Here is a 19,639-nt window from a genome sequence, read left to right on the forward strand (position 1 = left end):
ACTCATCAGTTGGTGGACATTTGGTTGTTTCCATCTTTTGGCTATTATGAATAATAATATGAATACATATACATATTATGAATAATGCTGTAAACATTCATGTACACTTTTTTTGTGGACTTTTTTTTTTTTTATTTCTCTTGAATATATACTGGGAGTGAAATTCCTGATTCATATGGTAATTCTGTTTAACCATTGAGGAACTGCCAGACTGTTTTCCAAAGTGGCTGCACCATTTTGCATTTCCACCAGCTGTATATGAGGATTTTTATTTCTCCACATCATAAACAGTATATGCCATCATTTGACTTTGAATCTTGCCATTCTAGTAACTATAAAGTGGTATTTCATTGTGGTTTTGATTTACATTTCTCTGATGGCTAATGACCTTGAGGATTACTGCATGTATTTATTAACCATTTTTGTATTTTCTTTGGAGAAATGCCTATTTATATCCTGTGCCCCCTTTTAAATTGGGTAATTTGGCTTTATTACTGAGTTGTATGAATTTTTTGAATATTCTAAGTGTAAGTCTCTTATGTGATTTGTAATTATTTTTTCCCGTTCTGTGAGAGTTTTTTGTTTTGTTTTGTTTTGTTTTTTGTTTTTTGTTTTCATTTTAAAAACTCTATGCCCGATGTGGGGCTTAAGCTCACAACCCCTGTGATCAGGAGTTGCAGGCTCTACTGACTGAGCCAGTCAGACTCCCCTATCTTTTCATTTCCTTGATAATGTCCTTTGAGGCACAGAAGTTAATTTAGTGAAGTCCCAACTTATTTAGTTTGCCATTTCTCCTTTCATTGCTCATATTTTTGGTGTTATATCTAAGAATCAGTTGCCATATCAGAGGTCATGAGAATTTACTCCTATGTTTTCCCCTAAGAGATTTATAGTTTTAATGCTTGTATGTTGGTCTTTGATGTATTTTGAGTTAATTTCTATATAATAGTATGAGGTAAAAGTCTAACTTCATTCTTTCACATGTGGCTTATCCAGATATTCCAGCACCATTTGTTGAAAAGACTTTTCTTTCCTCATTGAATGGTCTTGGCACCCTCATAGAAAATCAGTTGACCATAAACCCATGTGTTTATTTCTGGACTCTTAATTACTTTTCACTGATCTACATGTCTATCTTTATGCCAGTACTACACTGTCTAGATTATTGTTGCTTTGTAGTAAGTTTCGAAATCGAGACATGTAAATTCTACATTGTTTTTTTTCCAAGATTATTTTGGCTATTTGTAGTACCATGATGTTCCATATAAATTTTAGAATCACTTTGTCAATTTCTACAAAGTCAGTTGGGATTCTGATAGGAATTGCACTAAAATATTTTTCTACGTGTACTTGATTAAAAAAAAAAAAAAAAGCAACCAGAACAAAAGGATGCGTAGAGAAAAGTTCCCCTCACCAGACAACAAATATTTCATTTTGTATTCTTTTAGAAATTGAAGTTTTTATACAAATGAAATATAGCGTTTTGCCTTTTGTCTTACCAGTATTTTTGTCTGTATCTCTGAGAGTATTCTATGTCAACAGGTACAGATCTCTTTTCTTAAAAAATGGCTGCATAGTATTTTGTACCATAATCCATAACCAGGATTTTCTTGATAGACCTATGGTCTTGTTTTTAGAAACTGCTTCAGTAAAAATCATGTACATACATATTTATACCCATGTACAAGTATGTTGGCAGAAGACATTACCAGGAGTGAAGCTTCTGTGTCAAAGGATATGTGTATTTTTAATTTTGATAGATATATCATTTAGGCTTCCTTATGCTTCAGTAACAAACTGTGTTTAACAACCAAGGTTTATTTCTAGCTCACTTGCCACTATAGATTAGGTGATGGGCTCTGTTCTATATCATCCTCACTTAAGGACCCAGGTTGAGGGAAGCTCTATGATTGTTCAGGCAAGACAGAGGAAATATAACAAATCAGTACTGACTCCTTAAGCTTCTACGTTGACCTGTTACTCTTTAGTAAAACAAGTTACAGAGCCACACCTAACTATATCTGATTCCTAGAGAATGGGGAGGCATAATTCTCCCGTATACACCTGGAAGGCAGAAAGCCAGAAATATTTGGTGCAGGACACGGATGACTACCACAGAACATGTTGCCAATTTTGAGATTCTATCTACCAGTTTATACTCTCTCATATTTGTAAATAGGAAACACTTTGAGCAACACTTATAAGAATGTTCAATTCCTCCTTCCCGCCCCTGCCCATCACTATAAATGATTGAAAAAAAAAAATCTTTGTCACTCTGGTAAGTGAAAATGTATCGTTTTGGTTTTTAAAAATTTGTATCTTTAAATATGAGTGAGGTTGAGCATCTTTTCCTGTATTTTTAAGCTGTATTTTGTGAACTTGCCTGTTTATGTAGGATACATAGTCTTTTTTTCCTAATACATAATTACTTTTAACATGGTCAATAAATTTTTTTGTTTTATTTATTTATTTTTTACTTTTACATATTCAAACTTACCAATCTTTTTTCTTTCTGGCTTTTCAGTTTTATGTCTTATTTAGAAACTAGCCCTTCACAACATTCCAAGATTGCAAAAGACCAGAGAAATCTTACACATATCCTCTCTTAAATTGTAGTGATAATCTTTGAAACCATATTGAACTGGCCTCATTTTTCTGTGGTGACCTTTCAAAAACTTGAAAGTAACTACCATATCCCCCTTTAAAGGATAAGCCTTTCTAAGCTATAATATAAAAGTCCCCATTTCCTTTAATGGTTCATCCATTTGTGGAAACTCTTTTGGTATCTCTAGGTCTGGTTTTCTTTTGCTCTAAAACAAAAATAGTAGCCAGTGTCTGTATGTCTTAATGCTATAAGATTGCATTTAGAATCTTACATACAAATAAAGGACAACAAAGTATTTATCTACCAGAAGCCTCTTACTCATCTATATCTATTTGATATGAGTGTATAAATAATTTGTTTCTTAAAAATAATTACAGGACTTTAGCATCATTCCTCATAGTTTTATTATATCTATTGCCCAGATACAGACCTAGTTGCAGCACTGTTGAAAGATCTGATTTCAGACTGTCCTTAAAAATGGCAAAGTAGGTATGCCTGAGTGGCTCAGTGATTGAGCATCTGCCTTCAGCTCAGGGAGTGATCCTGGAGTCCCAGGATCCAGCCTCTATGCAGGCTCCCTGCATGGACTCTGCTTCTCTCTCTGCCTGTGTCTCTGCCTCTCTCTCTCTCTCTATCTCTCATGAATAAATAAATAAAATCTTTAACAAAAAAATGGCAAAGTAGATGAAAACATCAAGATACTTTATTTTAATGAGTAATTGCCATCTTTGAATCTTTTGTGATTCCATCACTGAGTGACAATAATTATACATTGGTGCATAGAACAGACACCCCTACTCTCAACAGTTACAGTCTAGAATAGCCTTGATTTATTTTAGAAGCAGACATTTTACCTCATTAGGTATAGTGACGTAAGCATGTACTTGACTTAGGCATATAAAATTGTTATGACAAAAGTATAAAAGACTTTAGAAATAAGTACCTATTATATTTCCAGTGGCAAATTTCTCTCTTTTTAATAAGCCATAGATCTTTGTATCCATAAATACTTGATACATTTTCCAGTATCAAAGGTATTCTTTTAATATGTACATTGCATCATTGTACTATTTTTTTTTAACTTTTGGAGAAATTAGATGTTATTTAGGCTGTTGAATACCTAAAATTAGTAAAATTAACACCATCTAAAACTTGGAAGCGTGTTTTTCTGATTACAAATAAAGTTGAGAAAGAAACTGTTTACATCATTCACTGGAAGTTGACAAAAACTGGGTAAAAACTAAGCTTTTCAAAACTACCACTTAAAAAAATGCCTAGAAATAAATAAATAAATAAATAAATAAATAAATAAATAAATAATAAATATAAATAATAAATATAAAAAAATAAATATAAAGAAAAAATAAAAAGGGCTCAAATATTTGAATTAACTAATAGTTATTTTAACAACCACAAAAGGGAGTTGCGTGCTTAAATTATTTAAAATTTATTAAATGCAATTTGCTAAAATGCAATTTTGGTGGGTTTTTTTTTCTTTTTTCTTTTTTTAAAATTTAAATTCAGTTAATTAACATATAATGTGTTATTGGTTTCAAAAGTAGAGGTCAGTAATTCCTCAGTCTTCTATAACACCCAGTGCTCATCACATCACGTGCCCTCCTTTAAAGTCCATCCGGTTACCCCAGCGCCATACCCTCCAGCAACCCTTATTCCTCTGCTAAAGAGTCTCTTACTGTTTGTCTCCCCCTCTGATTTCATCTTGTTTTATTTTTTTCCTCTCTTCCCCTATGAATCCTCTGTTTTGTTTCTTTATTTCTAAAATGTAATTTTAGAAAAGAGGATTTAAAAGGTACTGACTGTTGTCAGTCCTCCTTGCATGTGTATTTCAAAGTAAAGTAGATAGGTTTAGAAAACAAAGTCAGTGTGTGATTAAGATGTTAAACACATCAGTTATTTTCTTGGTAGAACTCGCATATTTTTAAAAAGCCACCTTTCTGCATTGTGAGCAATCTAAAAGTCTTACCATATTTCAAACTGTATTCTGTTGTGCTAAGTGATAAATAAATACTAAAACTGAACATTCAAGGAGACTCTAAAATAAATGTCACGTTTTTGTTTTATCAATATTTCTATTTCTTGGACCTAAAATTAGTATTTTACTCTATCATTCATTAAAAGTCAAATTGTTGTCATTATTTTTCATTTAATAGGTATTTATCAAGTGCCTACAATTATCAGGGTTTAATAATAGATACCCAGTGGGTACAAACTTGAATTCAGTGTTTACTGTCAAGAAGCTTGAGGTTTAGTTGAGAGATGTACTTGATAATGGAAAATAGAAAATGCAGAATTTTTCCAGTGTAAAATGAAATGAACTCATATAATAAAGTTTCTCCTTTAGTGAAATACTGATCTATAAATACAAAGTAATAATACATAAGTTATTGAAATAGTTTAACTTTGCTTCCTTCACACTTTACTCATGATGTTAATTTATTTAATGCCCTTTGAACAGGTAGTACAGAAATTAACTTAAGCTCCTTTACTATTAAAATTATCTTGGGGTCACCTGTGTGGTTCAGTTGGTGAAGCATCTGACTCTTCAGCCCAGGTCTTCATCTCACGGTTGTGAGTCCCAGCCCCACTTTGGGTTCCACGCTGGACAAGGAGCCTTTGTTTTTTTAAAACAAACCAATAAACTTAGATTCCAGAATAATGAAAATTTAATTAATGTGGTTTTGGCTGAACGAAATATTGTTATAATGCAAATATTACAAAAGTATAGCACAGTCTTTATCAATGCCTTATTATAGTTTACTCATATATGACTGGATATTTTAATTTTATCAAGGTATACATACTTGTATATATATACTTTTATATGTATTTTATAATATATGTTATGTTTTCTGTCTTCTGTGTAGAAACACAATGTGTCTAGGTTTAGGTTTTTCTTTAAATCATCTTTGTTCCACATTCAGTGAATTCCTTCAGTTTAAAGACTGGTGTCTCGCTTTAGTTCTGCAAATCCCCTCCTGATTCCTAGCTTGTCCATTGTCTCTTTCTAGAACTTGTTCAGCTATTTGGCAGCCAAGACCAATTTTCTACTTCTCATCATTATATCCTCAAATATTCTACCTCCTTATCTTTCTGGTCTATTCTATAATTCAGTAGATTTCCTTAATTTGTGTTCTAACCTATGTATGAAATTTTCATTTCAGCAATGATGTTTTTAATTTCTAAGAGCTAGTTCTCTAATTCCTTTCTCATAGCAGATTGTTTTATGGATGTATGTATGAATATCTCAGATCTCTTAATGATGCTAATTAAGTTTTTGTCTATCTCCTGAGTTATCTCTGCTTAATCTGGGTTTAGTCTTTATCTAGATCTTTCACATGTCAGAAGTTATTGCAGTACATGGTGAGCCATGGCTATTGGTTTAAGGACTGTGAAAGCTAACTGGAAACCTTGTGTAATAACAAGAGACTTGTCACTTGAGAGACTTTGCTTTGCGAGGAATAAGTGAGGAGCCCCAGCTAGTAGGAGAGAACACTCTGCGATCATGACCTGGCATTTGTATATGGGGACTAGCTTGAGAAATGTGTGTTGTGGGGCCTTACAAATAAACATGCAGCTACTTATCCTGCAAGATAGGGTAAGGTTGACTGTTCCATAAACAGATACCAATTAAGGCCCTGTTTTCTGGCCCATTCTTTACTTACTTCCACCTCCTGTCCTCAGGTGCATTCTCCAGTCTGAAACTTCTTTGGGTTTCTGCAGTGCAAATTAGCTGCTGCTTTGTCAGCAGTGCCCTCCTTGTCTTTGAGATTATGGCTTTCCCTACCCTCCTTCATTAGGCTGCTATTCCATCTGCTTTCAGTCTTCCAAAAATGTCTTGAAATCTCTTATCCATTAATTGCCTTCTTTTTCTTGTTTATAATTGGATTGTACTGTCTTATTCCTCCTTGCCATTTTCTTGGGGTTTCAGGAGGTAGAAGATTATGTATTGTTTAGTCATCTTTAAATGAAAGTCCTGGCTAGTATAAATGATTCTTCAAAACTTGGCTTTTTTTTTTTTTTTTTTTTAAGATTTTATTTATTTATCATGAGAGACACAGAGAAAGAGAGGCAGAGGGAGAAGCAGACTCCATGCAGGGAGCCTGATGTGGGACTCCATTCGGGACTCTAGGATCACGCCCTGGGCTGAAGGCAGGCGCTAAACTGCTGAGCCCCCCAGGGATCCCCCATAGTTTGGCTTATTAAGTCCATATTAGTCTATATATAAATAAATGACAAGAAAGGAGAGAGAATTTTTCCTTTAGCTTACCCACTGAAGTCTGTGTTACAAATCACCCCTCCTCCCATATAAGTACATACTACTAGATAGCATATGAGCCCAAATCATCTGTATGTGTGGTTGATGTGATCTTGTTTGTAACATTTTCTTCACATGTCAAAACAAAGAAACAAAACCCAAAAGCCAGTCTCAGGTTTCTCAAATCCTTTTCAAAGTAATTTCTTATAACAGAGGTAGAATTTTCTAACCTCACCCTGTGGCTACAGCCCAGTTTGTAAGGCTGCCTGACTCTCTTTCTAAGCTTCCTAAGCTTTGTTTGGACCCCGGAAGTATAATCGTCATGTTTCTTTCTCTGGAAGCTAGCACCCAACCCTTCTCATTTAGTAGAGCCTGATTCAGAGCAAAAGTGATTTTATAAATGAACACTTCAATTACTTTTCTTCATTATGAGTCTAATAATGGTTCTTAGTGGATATGTCCTTTATGATAGTTTATACAGTGAAGGTTAAAATTGGAGACAGACCACAACTAGAGAAAGAGTTCATTGGCTTTAGCTGAGTTTTCAGTGATTCACCTTGAAACCTTCTTTTCTTTGTCATTCATCTTTCTCAGATTCCTATCTAAAAATCCCAAGCCACATATGAAAAATTAACTAGACACATAAAAATCCAGGCACTTAGAAGAAAGAATTGCTAAGAAATAGAGGGTCATATCTCTTTCCTACTATCTTCAGAGCACTTTTTATTCTGTTTATAATCAACAGACATACTTAAGAGATCCTGAATAGTCCATAAACTACATTTGTCATTTCTAAGTAATACAGTCATTGTAACTCTTCTCTAAGATTTTGTTTTCACTGGAAAGAAACCTCTCATAAATTCTGAGAACATGGATTCACAGTATTTTACTTTAGGGCTTCAGTCTAATCATAGGCTATATCTTGCCATTTTTTGCAAAGGCAAGCCATGTTTTTAGCCATTGCAAAAACTCCTTTCTTTGTGAATCCCAGGGATGTATATTTTTTCGGTTTCAGAAATGTTCTGAAGAATTTACTCTTTAACTTCAAAATATCTCCACAATCTCAGCAACTCTGGCTCCTTCATTTCACCTAAGTCTTTTTTTAATCAAATTTCTGCCTGTTGTTAAAGGGTATCTCCTACTAGTGTTGGTCTTCTGTATAGCTCTCAACTCTGTGGTATACTTCCCTATTTTGATAGAAACATTAAAAATACCATATTAGGGATTACTAATGAAGCTATTATGACAGAGAGAGTGTGCAGCCCCTGTCCCAGAATGTCTGAGTGTTCTGAGATACATTGGTTGGAAAATTTGAACTATTTCTATGGTTTTCCAAACAGAATTAAAGTTCGATGCTTAGTCTCCCCTCCCCCCCGCCATCATTAAGTAAAGAACCCTCTTTATTTCATAACATATTTTGCCCTATCTGAAATGAATATTACTATACTTGCTTTATTTTGATTCTATATTTGCTTGGTATTATCACTTTCAAAACTTCTCTTGTAGGGATACCTGGTAGCTCAGTCCATTGTGTGGCTGGCTTTTGATTTCAGCTCAGGTCATGATCTCTGGGTCCTGGGATTCAGCTCCCTGTTGGGCTCTGCACTCAGCAGAGAGTCTGCTTGAGGATTCTGTCTCCCCTCTCCCTCCGCCCCTACCCTCACTCACACACTCCCTTCAGCTCTCTCCAGTAAATAAATAAATTTTTAAAAAAGGAAAAAGGAAAAAAAAACACTTCTCTGGTGGCCTTGAAGATTTTCTCAGTATTTTTGGTTTTCAGTAGTTTGACCATAGTTGGTCTGGTTTGTTTTGTTTTAATACTACTTGGAGATCTCTGGGCTTCTCTATCTATAATTTATTGTCTTTAATTAATTTTGGAAAATATTTGCCCATTTTTTCTTCAAATATTTCTTCTGACTGACTTTTCACTGATTACAAGTATATTTAAACTGTTTGATATTTCCTGCATCTCTTGGACGCTTTGTTCTTTTTTCTACTTTTTTCTTTGTGTTTGAGTAATTTCTGTCTTTCAAGTTCACTGATTCTTCTGTATCCAGTGTGCTGGTAACCTGTTGAAGGAATTCTTTATCTCTGATGCCATAGTTAATTTCTAGCATTTGACTTTTTTTTTTTTTTTTATAATTTCCATATCTCAGATTATCTTTTTGTTCCTGACTCTTGTGCCCCTTTTTAACTAGATCCTTTAAAATTAATCTTAGTTATTTATAAAATCCCTGTCAGGTAATTCTAGCATCTTGGTCATCTTCTATTGATTGCCTTATCTCTTGGTGATCAGTTGGATTTTTCTCTTGCTTTTCTGTGTATCTCGTAATTTTTTGTTGAATGCCAAATATTGTGTGGGGGAAAAAAAAAACAGAAGAGACTGGGATAAGTAGTGTTTGAACCCAGAAACAAAAACACCTTTCTTTTCTGCAGGTTATTAGTGTAAACGGTTGAGTCAGTTTAGTCAAGAGTGGAGCTGGCTTCAGGTTTTGATGTTGCCTTTCACATAGCACAGTCTTCGAATATCCCCAGCAATTGGTTGCTCTTACTTTGTGTCTCTTAGAGTGGTACCCAAAATACAAAATATTTATTTTACTTTAATCCTTTTACTCCTGACCTTTCTGTGCTGTGATGGGTCCCCTTTTATTCAAATGTCCTAGTATGATCAAGTCTCCACATGATTTGATAAAGGACCAAATGGTAAACTATATGATTTTACAAGCTCTGCAGTTTCTGTCACAACTGTTCAGTTCTGCTGCTGTAATACAAAGCAACCACAGACAATAAGTAAACATGCGAGCTTGGCTGTACTCCAGTAAAACTTTTTTCACAGAACAGTCAATGGGCCATATTGTCCAGTGGTCCATAGTTTGTTGACCACTTGTTTAGAGCCTTGTTCTGGCACACCACCACCACCACCCTACCTCTATAATACAAGCTCCACAAGGGCAGGGATTTGTGCCTATTCATTGATTTCACAAGTAAGCTCTCAATATATTAAAAGAATGTGTGAGTAAATGGTTTTAAATGTGCTTCATAAGAACAGCATATAGCTAAATTTTAGAAATCTAGTGTGCTGATCTCTTGTATCTAAACGACATTTAATTGTAGTTGTGATTACTGATATATTTGGAATTATTCTTGTCATAATTTTTTATTTTCTATTTCTTTCCCCTTTTTCCCCCTTTCCTGCCATCTAAGTTTAATCAGATCTCCATTATTTCTCCTTTTGTTTGGTCTTTTAATTTAGAAACTACATTCTATTTAGCTTCTTACAGTAGTGATCCCTAAATATTTAACATGTCTGTATGTATGTGTGTGTGTATATATATATACAGTTATGTTTTGTTTTTTATAGTTATGTTTTAAGTAGGCTCCATGCCCAACATGGGGGTGTGAACTCATGACCCCAAAAGATCAAGAGTCACAGTTTCTATTCACTGACTGTGCGGGTCAGGCACTCCTAATATGCATATTTGGTTTAGCAACATTTGCGAGTGTTCTTCCTAAATACATCTAAGACCTTAGAAAGCTTCTCTAGTCTTCCTATTTCCAATTTCTCATTATTTGGCAATGTTTTACTTTTTTCTAAGCAATTTATGCCACCCCACCCACTGCCATGGTCTTTCTCCTTAGTTATAGAATTAGAACTTTATTTGGGTTTATTCATCTCTTCTTTCCTTTTATAATAATTTCCTTTTTATCAAAAAACATCATTAGTAGTTCAGCAGCAGTCTGTAGTCAATAAATTCCCCTAAACTTTATCTAAAAATGTATTTATTTATCCATGCTCTGATAACCTAGTTAGATGATCAGATTTTGCCATTATCTTCTGGAATCTGTTATTTCTTTTCTTTAGTTTTGGAAAATTTTCAGCAAGCATCTCTTCAAATTTTGCCACTCCTCCATTCTTGCTGTTGTCTCCTTCTGGAACTCCTTTGTAGATTTATATGAGATTTTTTTAATCCCTTTCATGTCTATTGTCACTTTATCTCTGTGTGTTCTGGGGAAAGATCTTAGATTTATCTTCTAGGTCTTTAACCATGTCTGATCTGCGGTTTAATCTATTTGACTTTTTCTTTTCAATGACCATTTTTCATTTCTAGGGTTGTTTATGATACTTTTCCTTCTCCCCCCCCCCCAATTTTTTTTTAAGATTTTATTTATTTATGAGAGATAGAGAGAGAGGCAGAGACACAGGCAGAGAGAAGCAGGCTCCATGTGGGGAACCCAACGTGGGGCTCAATCCCGGGTCTCCAGGATCACACCTGGGCTGAAGGCGGTGCTAAACCACTGAACCACCCGGGCTGCCCCCCACCCCAAATTTTTATTTAAATTCTAGTTTAGCATATAGTGTAATATTGGTTTCAGGTGTAGAATTTATGGATTCATCACTTACATACAACACCCAGTGTTCATCAACAACAAGTGCCCTCTTTAATGCCCATCACCCATCTAGCCCATCCTTACCTAACTCCCTCCATCAACCCTCAGTTTGTTCTTTGTTAAGAGTCTCTTATGGTTTGCTACCCTCTTTCTCTTTTTTTTCCCTTCCCATATGTTCATCTGTTTTGTTTCCTAAATTCCACATGTAAGTGAAATATGGTATTTGTCTTTCTCTGAGTGACTTATTTTGCTTTAGTATATCCACTATGGCTACATCCACATCGTTGCAAATAGCAAGATTTCATTCTTTTTGATGGCTGAGTAGTATTCCATTATACACACACACACACACACACACACACACACACACATATGCCACAGCTTCTTTATTCATTCATCAGTTGATGGACACTTGAGCTCTTTTCATAGTTGGCTATTGTTGATACTGCTGCCATAAACATCAGCATACCCCTTCAAATCTGTATTTTTTTTTATCCTTTGGGTAAATACCTAGTGGTGTAACTTGCTGGATTGGAGGGTAGTTCTATTTTTACCTTTCTGAGGAACCTCCATTCTGTCTTTTAGAGTAGCTCCACCATTTTGCATTCCCACCAGCAGTTTGAGAGGGTTCCCCATTCTTTGCATCCTCTCCAATATCTGTTGTTTTCTTTGTTGTTAATTTTAGCCATTCTGACGGGTGTGAGGTGGTATTTCATTGTGATTTTGATTTGTATTTCCCTGATGCCAAGTGATGTTGATCATCTTTCATGTGTCTATTAGCCATCTGGATGTCTTCTTTGAAAGAATGTCTATTCATGTCTCCTGCCCATTTCTTAACTAGATGGATTATTTGTTTTTTGGGTGTTGAGTTTTATAACTTTTTCATAGATTTTGGATACTAATCCTTTACCAGATATGTCATTTACAAATTTCCGTAGACTACCTTTTAGTTTTGTTGATTGTTTCTTTCACTGTGTAGAAGCTTATCTTGATGAAGCCCTAGTAGTTCATTTTTGCTTTAGTTTCTGTTGCCTCCAGTGATGTGTCTAGTGAGAAGTTGCTATGGCCAAGGTCAAAGAGATTGCTGTTTTTATGGTACTTTTCCAAATCTATCTATTCTTTTATTCATGGTATCTTTTGTTACATTATTACTTACTCTGTTATCACTGTAGTCATCTTAGACTTTTCCACAGCTTCTTTCAGGCTATCTTATAATCTTTAAGTTTAGAGAGCTCTTTCTGGGCATTGATTCTCATGGTAGATCATTTTCTTGTTTGGTCATAACTTTTCTATTGAGAGCTTCTCTTCGTTGAGGATTTTTCCTTACGGATTTCCATAGTAATAGCTCCTTGGTAGTGGAAGTGAGTTGCCAGAGCACTTTGCATTTGCTTCTGCCAAACATTCCAGGAAAATCACTATCCTGGAGATAATTGTCATAATACACTGTGAGGTTCTCTTTCTGCCCTTATAATATAAATTTTGATCCCCCAAATGTGATATAAGCTGGGTTTCAGTTTTTCAGGAAATCTGATCTCATCCCTGCTTCATATATAATATTGAATAATACCACAAATGTATGTCTTGTTTTATAATCTCATGCATATAAACCACCATTATTTAGTCATTAGAGACTATTGAAGGATTTAGTCATTAGGGAGAAAATCTTCATTAATTTTAAGGAATGCTACTTTTAAATAAAATAATCACTAATTTGAACAAACTTCTAACTAATGCCACTTGAGAGACATTGTTGGTAGATGGTTGGAGTTTAGAAGTGAAGATAAGTATATTATTTCTTTTTCTTTTGCCTTGTCCTTTATTCTTACTGCAGTCCTGCCTCCATCTTTTCTTCTTTTTGTCCCATCAAAAAATAACAACCCACATCCTCATCTTCTTTTAGAATAATGAACAACCCCTAATGTAGAATTCTTATATTTTACAGGATAAAACTGCAGTTTAAATAAATAAGCCAAATTGATATAACTTTGACAAAACAAGTTTGATAGGGAAGTAACAAACGTACAGCAATTTTCAACCAGGAACATGTATATCTCCAAAAACATCTCCCTGCAGGCACAGAATATATCTTAAAATGGAGAAAGCTTTTATCGTTTATCAAAAAGAATCAGCCATGGTTTTTAAAACTTGAAATGTAACTCCCTAGTATTTATTTCTTCTAGTAAAAAAGAATTACAGAGAGAAGCATCTGTAGATTATAACAGTGTTAGATTCTGTTGGGAAAAAATTATCTACTACTTAAGGTTAATTTTGAAGTACTTGAGCCTAACAGCCTCTCCTCCTCCACATCCTAATTCTGATCTAGAACGTACTACCAAATTGAATGGCCCGAATATACTTTAATATGCCAGAGTTTTTTTCTTATTTTTGAGATTCATGGAAATTTGAGATTAGTTGAAGACAGTTGTTCAGCATTAACCTAATCTGGTCACTCTACTTGATTTCTTCGTTTTAGTAACTAGTTTTCATTTTTAAAGGTTGTTAATTGTACTTTTCTAAATCTGCCTGTTTTCTCATGGTAGAATCATTGCAAGCTGACTTTTTATAGAAATAGATACAGGTATCTGAACTTCTAGTCCAGTATCCTAAAAAAATGAGGCCTACATTGTCCAAGGACTAATCACAAGAACATACACTGATTTTTATGGCTTAATAAGATTTCCCAAGCACTTTATCATTCATGCTACAAGAATGATTGCATAATTTCTTTCTTTTTTTTAATATTTTATTTATTTATTCATGAGAGACACAGAATGAGAGAGAGAGGCAGAGACACAGGCAGAGGGAGAAGCAGGTTCCATGCAGGGAGCCCGATGTGGGACTCGATCTCAGGTCTCCAGGATCAGGCCCTGGGCTGAAGGCGGCACTAAACCCCTGAGCCACCTAGGCTACCTGCATAATTTCTTTGTTTAACAATCTTTGGACAGGGCAGCCCAGGTGGCTCAACGGTTTAGCGCCGCCTTCAGCCCAGCGCCTGATCCTGGAGACCCAGGATCAAGTCCCATGTCAGGCTCCCTGCATGGAGCCTGCTTCTCCCTCTGCCTGTGCCTCTGCCTATCTCTCTGTCTGTGTCTCTCATGAATAAATAAAATCTTTAAAAAAAAAAAAAATTTTTTTTTGAACAATAGGGGCACCTGGGTAGCTCAGTAGGTTAAGCACATGACTGTTGATTTTAGCTCAGATCATGATCCTCAGGGTCATGAGATTGAGCCCCATGTTGTGCTCCCTCTCCCTTGCCTCTGCCCTTCCCTACCCTGTGCTTGCTCACACTCTCTTTCTCTTTCTCTCTTAAAAAAAAAAAAAAAAAAATTTACAAAATATAAGTGATTTCTCTAAGTAGTATCATTTTTGTTTTGTAATTTGAACAATTAAATTACTAACCTTTAACAATTTGGAGCACCGTATGGCTCAGTTGGTTAAGCATCCAACTCTTAATTTTGGTTAGGATCATGATCTTGGGGTCTTGGGATTGAGACCTACATCGGGCTCTGTACTGAGGGCTCTCTCTCTCCCTTTGCCCCTCTCCCCACCCCACCCCTGTTCATATGCACAGCTCTCTCTCTTAAAAAAATTTTGAGAGTGTTAACATTCATCTGGATTGAAATCTGTTTTATTTGTTGCTTACATCAAAATGGACTTAGCTTAACCCACATACCCTTTTAAAATGTCCATAAGGTGTTCATACTAGAATACCTTATGCAGAGTCCAAACATGTCAGGCTTCTTGGAGTGAGAAGGTTTTATCCTTTCAAAGGGTCAAAGTATGAATTAAATGGTAGTTAGTGGAGCCTTTAGAGAAGTAACAGGCTAAAAATACTGTCGTTAGCCATAAAGTGGATTTATCCAAACACTTTATCACTCGTATGTGGACTATAAGAAATAGTGAAGGTGAGGGAAGGACTGAGTGGGGAAAATTTAGAAAGGAAGACAAACCATGAGAGACTCCTAATTCTGGGAAACAAACAAAGGGTTGCAAAAAGGAAGTGGGTGGAGGGATGGGGTAACTGGGTGATGGGCAGTAAGGAGGGCACATGATGAGATGAGCACTGGGTGTTAAACTCTATGTTGACAAATTAAATTTAAATTTAAAAATTTAAACAACTAGCAACATTTGCTTAAATAATTGAAATAATTTTCAAGTTAAAAATTTTGAGATTTCAAGCATTTAAACTCAGAATATCTTAAGGTATCTTGGCATACTCTTATTTGTCACAGAAATATTCACTTGTTTTGTTTTCCCAAGGCTGCTTCAAGGTTAGTTGACTAAAAGTGGGTGGGTCCTCATGTTCACTAATATGTATTGCAGCTCTGTTGGTACACCAGAAGGCCAGAATGGAACGGCTTCAAAGAGAACTCGAGATTCAAAAGAAAAAGCTGGATAAACTAAAATCTGAGGTCAACGAGATGGAAAATAATCTAACTAGAAGGCGCCTGAAAAGATCAAATTCCATATCCCAAATACCTTCAGTAAGTCTTTCTGCAACTCTTGTGACCTCTCTGCTTGAACATGAGAATAGGCATTCTGGCATAAGTTTTCTAGAAATGCTTTTAATTCATAGTTGTTTCTTTGCCCTTATCTTTTCCTGCCAAACTCCACTCTTTCTTAGCTGATGATAAGAGAATTCAATGTAGATCCTTCTCACATGGAATTATTTTTCAGCTCGAAGAAATGCAGCAGTTGAGAAGTTGTAATAGACAACTCCAGATTGACATTGACTGCTTAACCAAAGAAATTGATCTTTTTCAAGCCCGAGGTAAAGTTCAGTATATATTCAACTGAAATTCATTGTATTAATTTATCAACTCTTTTCCTGAGCTGAAAACAAATTTAGCAATTATAATCATATTGTCTCAGATTTGACTTTGGAGCCAGGTAGTACTAAAAAACTATTGGGTTTTTCTCCCTGTCCCCCTTCCAAAAGAAATTATGTATTTGATTTAGGAGTAATTTGATAAAATTTATATTCAAATTCACTTCAGTCTTGTGTTAAGGGAAGACAATGATTAGTATGTCTGGCTGTATTGTCAAAAGTATTGCTGTTATATATTAATAGAATCTATAATATTATTGTATTTATTAAGATTAAAAAATAGGTACTCCTGTCTTTTTCCTATTTCCCTTTTTCATTTTACCTTTTAAGAATCATAAGTAAAAAGGCATCCCTTCCCTAATGTCACTATCTTAATTGATAAAATAGAGAAGAGAATAAAAATATGGCTTATACATTTTTAGAACAGCTTATTATGAAAACTTGAGCTATTAGTGATAAGCGATACTTGGTTCTTATAGCAAAAAATCTTGACAATTTAATTCAGTTCCATAGACAACTAAAAAGAAATTTTATAACTTAAATCTGGTTTTGAAGTTAGGGAAATAATAGAAATATATGAAGTGGAAAAGACAAGAGAAAGAAGCCAACAAAAAAAAGTCCTTAATTACTCTTTTGAGTGTGTACTAAAAATCCATCACACTGAAAGTTGACAATGTTGTATTTTCTCTTAAAACTTGTTAGTCCTGTATCTTGAAACATGCATAGAAAATACCACAGTTTAACTTTAAGGAGAGAAAAAGGAATTTAGTGCTGTGCTAGCTAGCAACTGTAGTTCTTGAACTTTTTCCTTTTATCATCTGAACTATTATTTTAAGTTAGTGCAAGATTTTTAATACTTATTTGGGGCCAAGCTATGTAGTTGCCTAAGACCATGTCTGATCATTTGAAATTATATTTTAAATTGTTACATTTTAAGTTATTTTACCTTGTCACATAGAACAGTGGTCTAGTTCTAATTCTTTTATTGTCTTACTAACAGTTTGATTTGACCTCTTACCCCAATTACCATTTAGACCTCTGTTATGAGTACTGTATTATACCTACCTCAGCTGTTTTGACATCCTTATATGTAATTTGAGATTAGATGTGCAAAATAAGTGAAAAGCATTTCTTCTATTTATACTGTGATCTTTTTTAAGAAAGAAAATATTTGCTTTTTAAAAAATTAAATATTTTTGAGCTATAAACATTGATGTATTTACTTTTTATATATTTCAGGACCACATTTTAATCCCAGCGCTATTCATAACTTTTATGACAATATTGGATTTGTAGGTCCTGTGCCACCAAAACCCAAAGGTTAGTGTATCCATTAAGTGTGAAAACCGTTACATTTGAAAAGCAAGATTTTAGAAAATTTTGTTTGTAGCAACCTTCCACTCTAGAAGTGCCTCAAGCTTTGGCATTTTTGGATTAATTCATTAGGAAGATAGTTATTTATTTTCACTTAAATGCTGGGGATGGGGGGGATGCAAAAGTAAAAGGATTACTCTTTAAAAGTAATATTGCATGTCCTTAGGAGTCATTATATACTCCTAAAATAGCAAGTCTTGGAAATAAAATAATCAGGTGCAAAAATTTGTACTCTTTAAAATTTTAGATAACTAATGAAGAAAACACCTTAGGGAAGTTTATTTTTCATGAGTATTCTGCTTATGCATGATTCTGTATAATCAAAATACTCTGAATTTCAAATGAATTATTTTTGAAAAATCGCTACCTATCATTTTACACCATTGGTACTTTTGTATGCATACAAAACTCTAAGGTGTGGATTTTTTTACTCAAGGAATTAAAGTATAGAGAGAAATGAGAACAAAGAAGAATAAGGATGTTACTAGCTCTTTGGCTTGTTACAAGGCTTTTCACATTCTCACCAGGTATCCTATTCTCTCTATTCCCTCTTTTTATAAAAAAAAAAAAAAAAAAAACTTAATTTGATTAGGACTCGTATCTTCATGAGTTTTTTGGTTTTTGTTTTTTTTAATATTTCTAAATGTAGTTAGCTGGAATGCAATGAATGATTACTACAGAAGAGCAAAAGTGATAATAGGGCATTTGTCACAGTAAGTAGTGGTTAAAATACTGGATGCTGTTTGGATATTAATTGAATAAAGGAATAAAGAAAATAGTGGCATACCCTAGTTCCTTAAAGTAAGCAAAGTATTTCTAGATTTTGAATGAGTTGCTTTAATATAATTTTTTCATTCTCAAAAACTAGTTTTTCTTATAAAAGGATTCCTGTTTTGCTTCAACATAATCTAGTACTGATGTGTTGAGTATAGGAGAGAATATAGATGGAGGGTAGGTGGAAAATAATGAAATAAGATTAGTCTTGACAGTTTGAACCAGGATAAGAACATGAGGATTTATTTTACTATTCTATTTCTATATATGTTTAAATTTTTTCATGATAAAAAGTAAGGAAAGGTAGAACAGTAAAAAGCACAGATGGAAGCTTTTCCTTAAATTTATAATATGTCAGGGGGAGGGGTCCAAGATAGTGTCATAGAAAGATCCTGAACCCACCTCTTCTCAAAGACATACTATATATACACCTATGTATAGAGCAGTTCCTTTGATGAAGAACTGTGGTCTGATTTAACAGCTTCTTCAGAACAAAGGATAGAAGGACCATATAGAGATTAGGAGAAATAGAGAAACAGAACCATGGGAACCCCACCCCCTGTGTGAACTCAGTGGAGAGAGAGAGCACTTGAGGGACCCATGCACCAATTTGCCCACCTTGGCCCCCTAAAAAACTATAAAGGGTAGCTAGAGGAGTTCCTGGGTGGCTCAGTTGGTTAAGCGTCTGCCTTCAGCTCAGTCGTGGCCCTGGGGTCCTGGTATTGAGCCCTGGATCAGGCTCCCTGCTTGGTGCAGAATCTGCTTCTTCCTCTGCCCCTACCCCCGCCCTGCTTGTGGTCTCTCAATCTCTATAAAATAAATAAAAAGCTGCTTTAAAGAAATAAAATTAAGGGCAACTAGAATATAAGTGAATACAACCCATTTACCAAGTATCTGTCAAATGGGAGAACTGTTGGAACTCTCTCTAGGGTCTGAAGTGCAGGCAAGCACCATGTTTACCTTCTCCCACCACCTTGACAGCATACATGGCAGCAGAGTCTAGCCACTCTAGTCACCCTGCCCTCTCAGCAAAACTTGGACCTCTTTCCACACAAGCTCCAGCCATTTTTCCAGAATAGCCCCCCTGTCCTTGTGCCCACCTGAGCTCTAGCTATCCCACTAAGGTGGCCAACAGTTCAGTGCACACTAGTACTCCCTCAGCCTGCACCCACTACAGCTCCAGCCATCCTACCAGGGCATTCCTGCATGGAGTACTCTAAGACTTCATTCATACTTGGTATAGCTCCAACAAGCCAGCCAAAGCTGCCAGGCACATGTGGTCTATACAGGGACATTCCTACACAGAGCTTCTCCTTCATGACTGGGAAAGGTAGCTATGTTGCCTAATTCATAGAAACAAACACAGAAAGTCAAACAAAATGAGACAGGAATG

At 35.1% G+C, this 19,639-nt stretch overlaps 1 protein-coding gene across 8 annotated transcripts in view; it reads left to right on the plus strand.

The window, feature by feature from the left end:
* The window catches only part of TAB2 (TGF-beta activated kinase 1 (MAP3K7) binding protein 2), a 90,912-nt gene that overhangs the window by 62,309 nt on the left and 8,964 nt on the right, over window positions 1-19,639 (plus strand). For all 8 annotated transcript variants that reach the window (XM_035706781.2, XM_035706779.2, XM_049113647.1 and 5 more), the window contains 3 exons: window positions 15,594-15,754; window positions 15,948-16,041; window positions 17,338-17,418. In XM_035706781.2, the coding sequence (XP_035562674.1) occupies window positions 15,594-15,754; window positions 15,948-16,041; window positions 17,338-17,418 (336 nt within the window). The remainder of the gene's footprint in view (window positions 1-15,593; window positions 15,755-15,947; window positions 16,042-17,337; window positions 17,419-19,639) is intronic.

The sequence above is a fragment of the Canis lupus genome, chromosome 1, assembly GCF_003254725.2.
Source record: "Canis lupus dingo isolate Sandy chromosome 1, ASM325472v2, whole genome shotgun sequence".
NCBI classification, from domain to species: domain Eukaryota; kingdom Metazoa; phylum Chordata; class Mammalia; order Carnivora; family Canidae; genus Canis; species Canis lupus.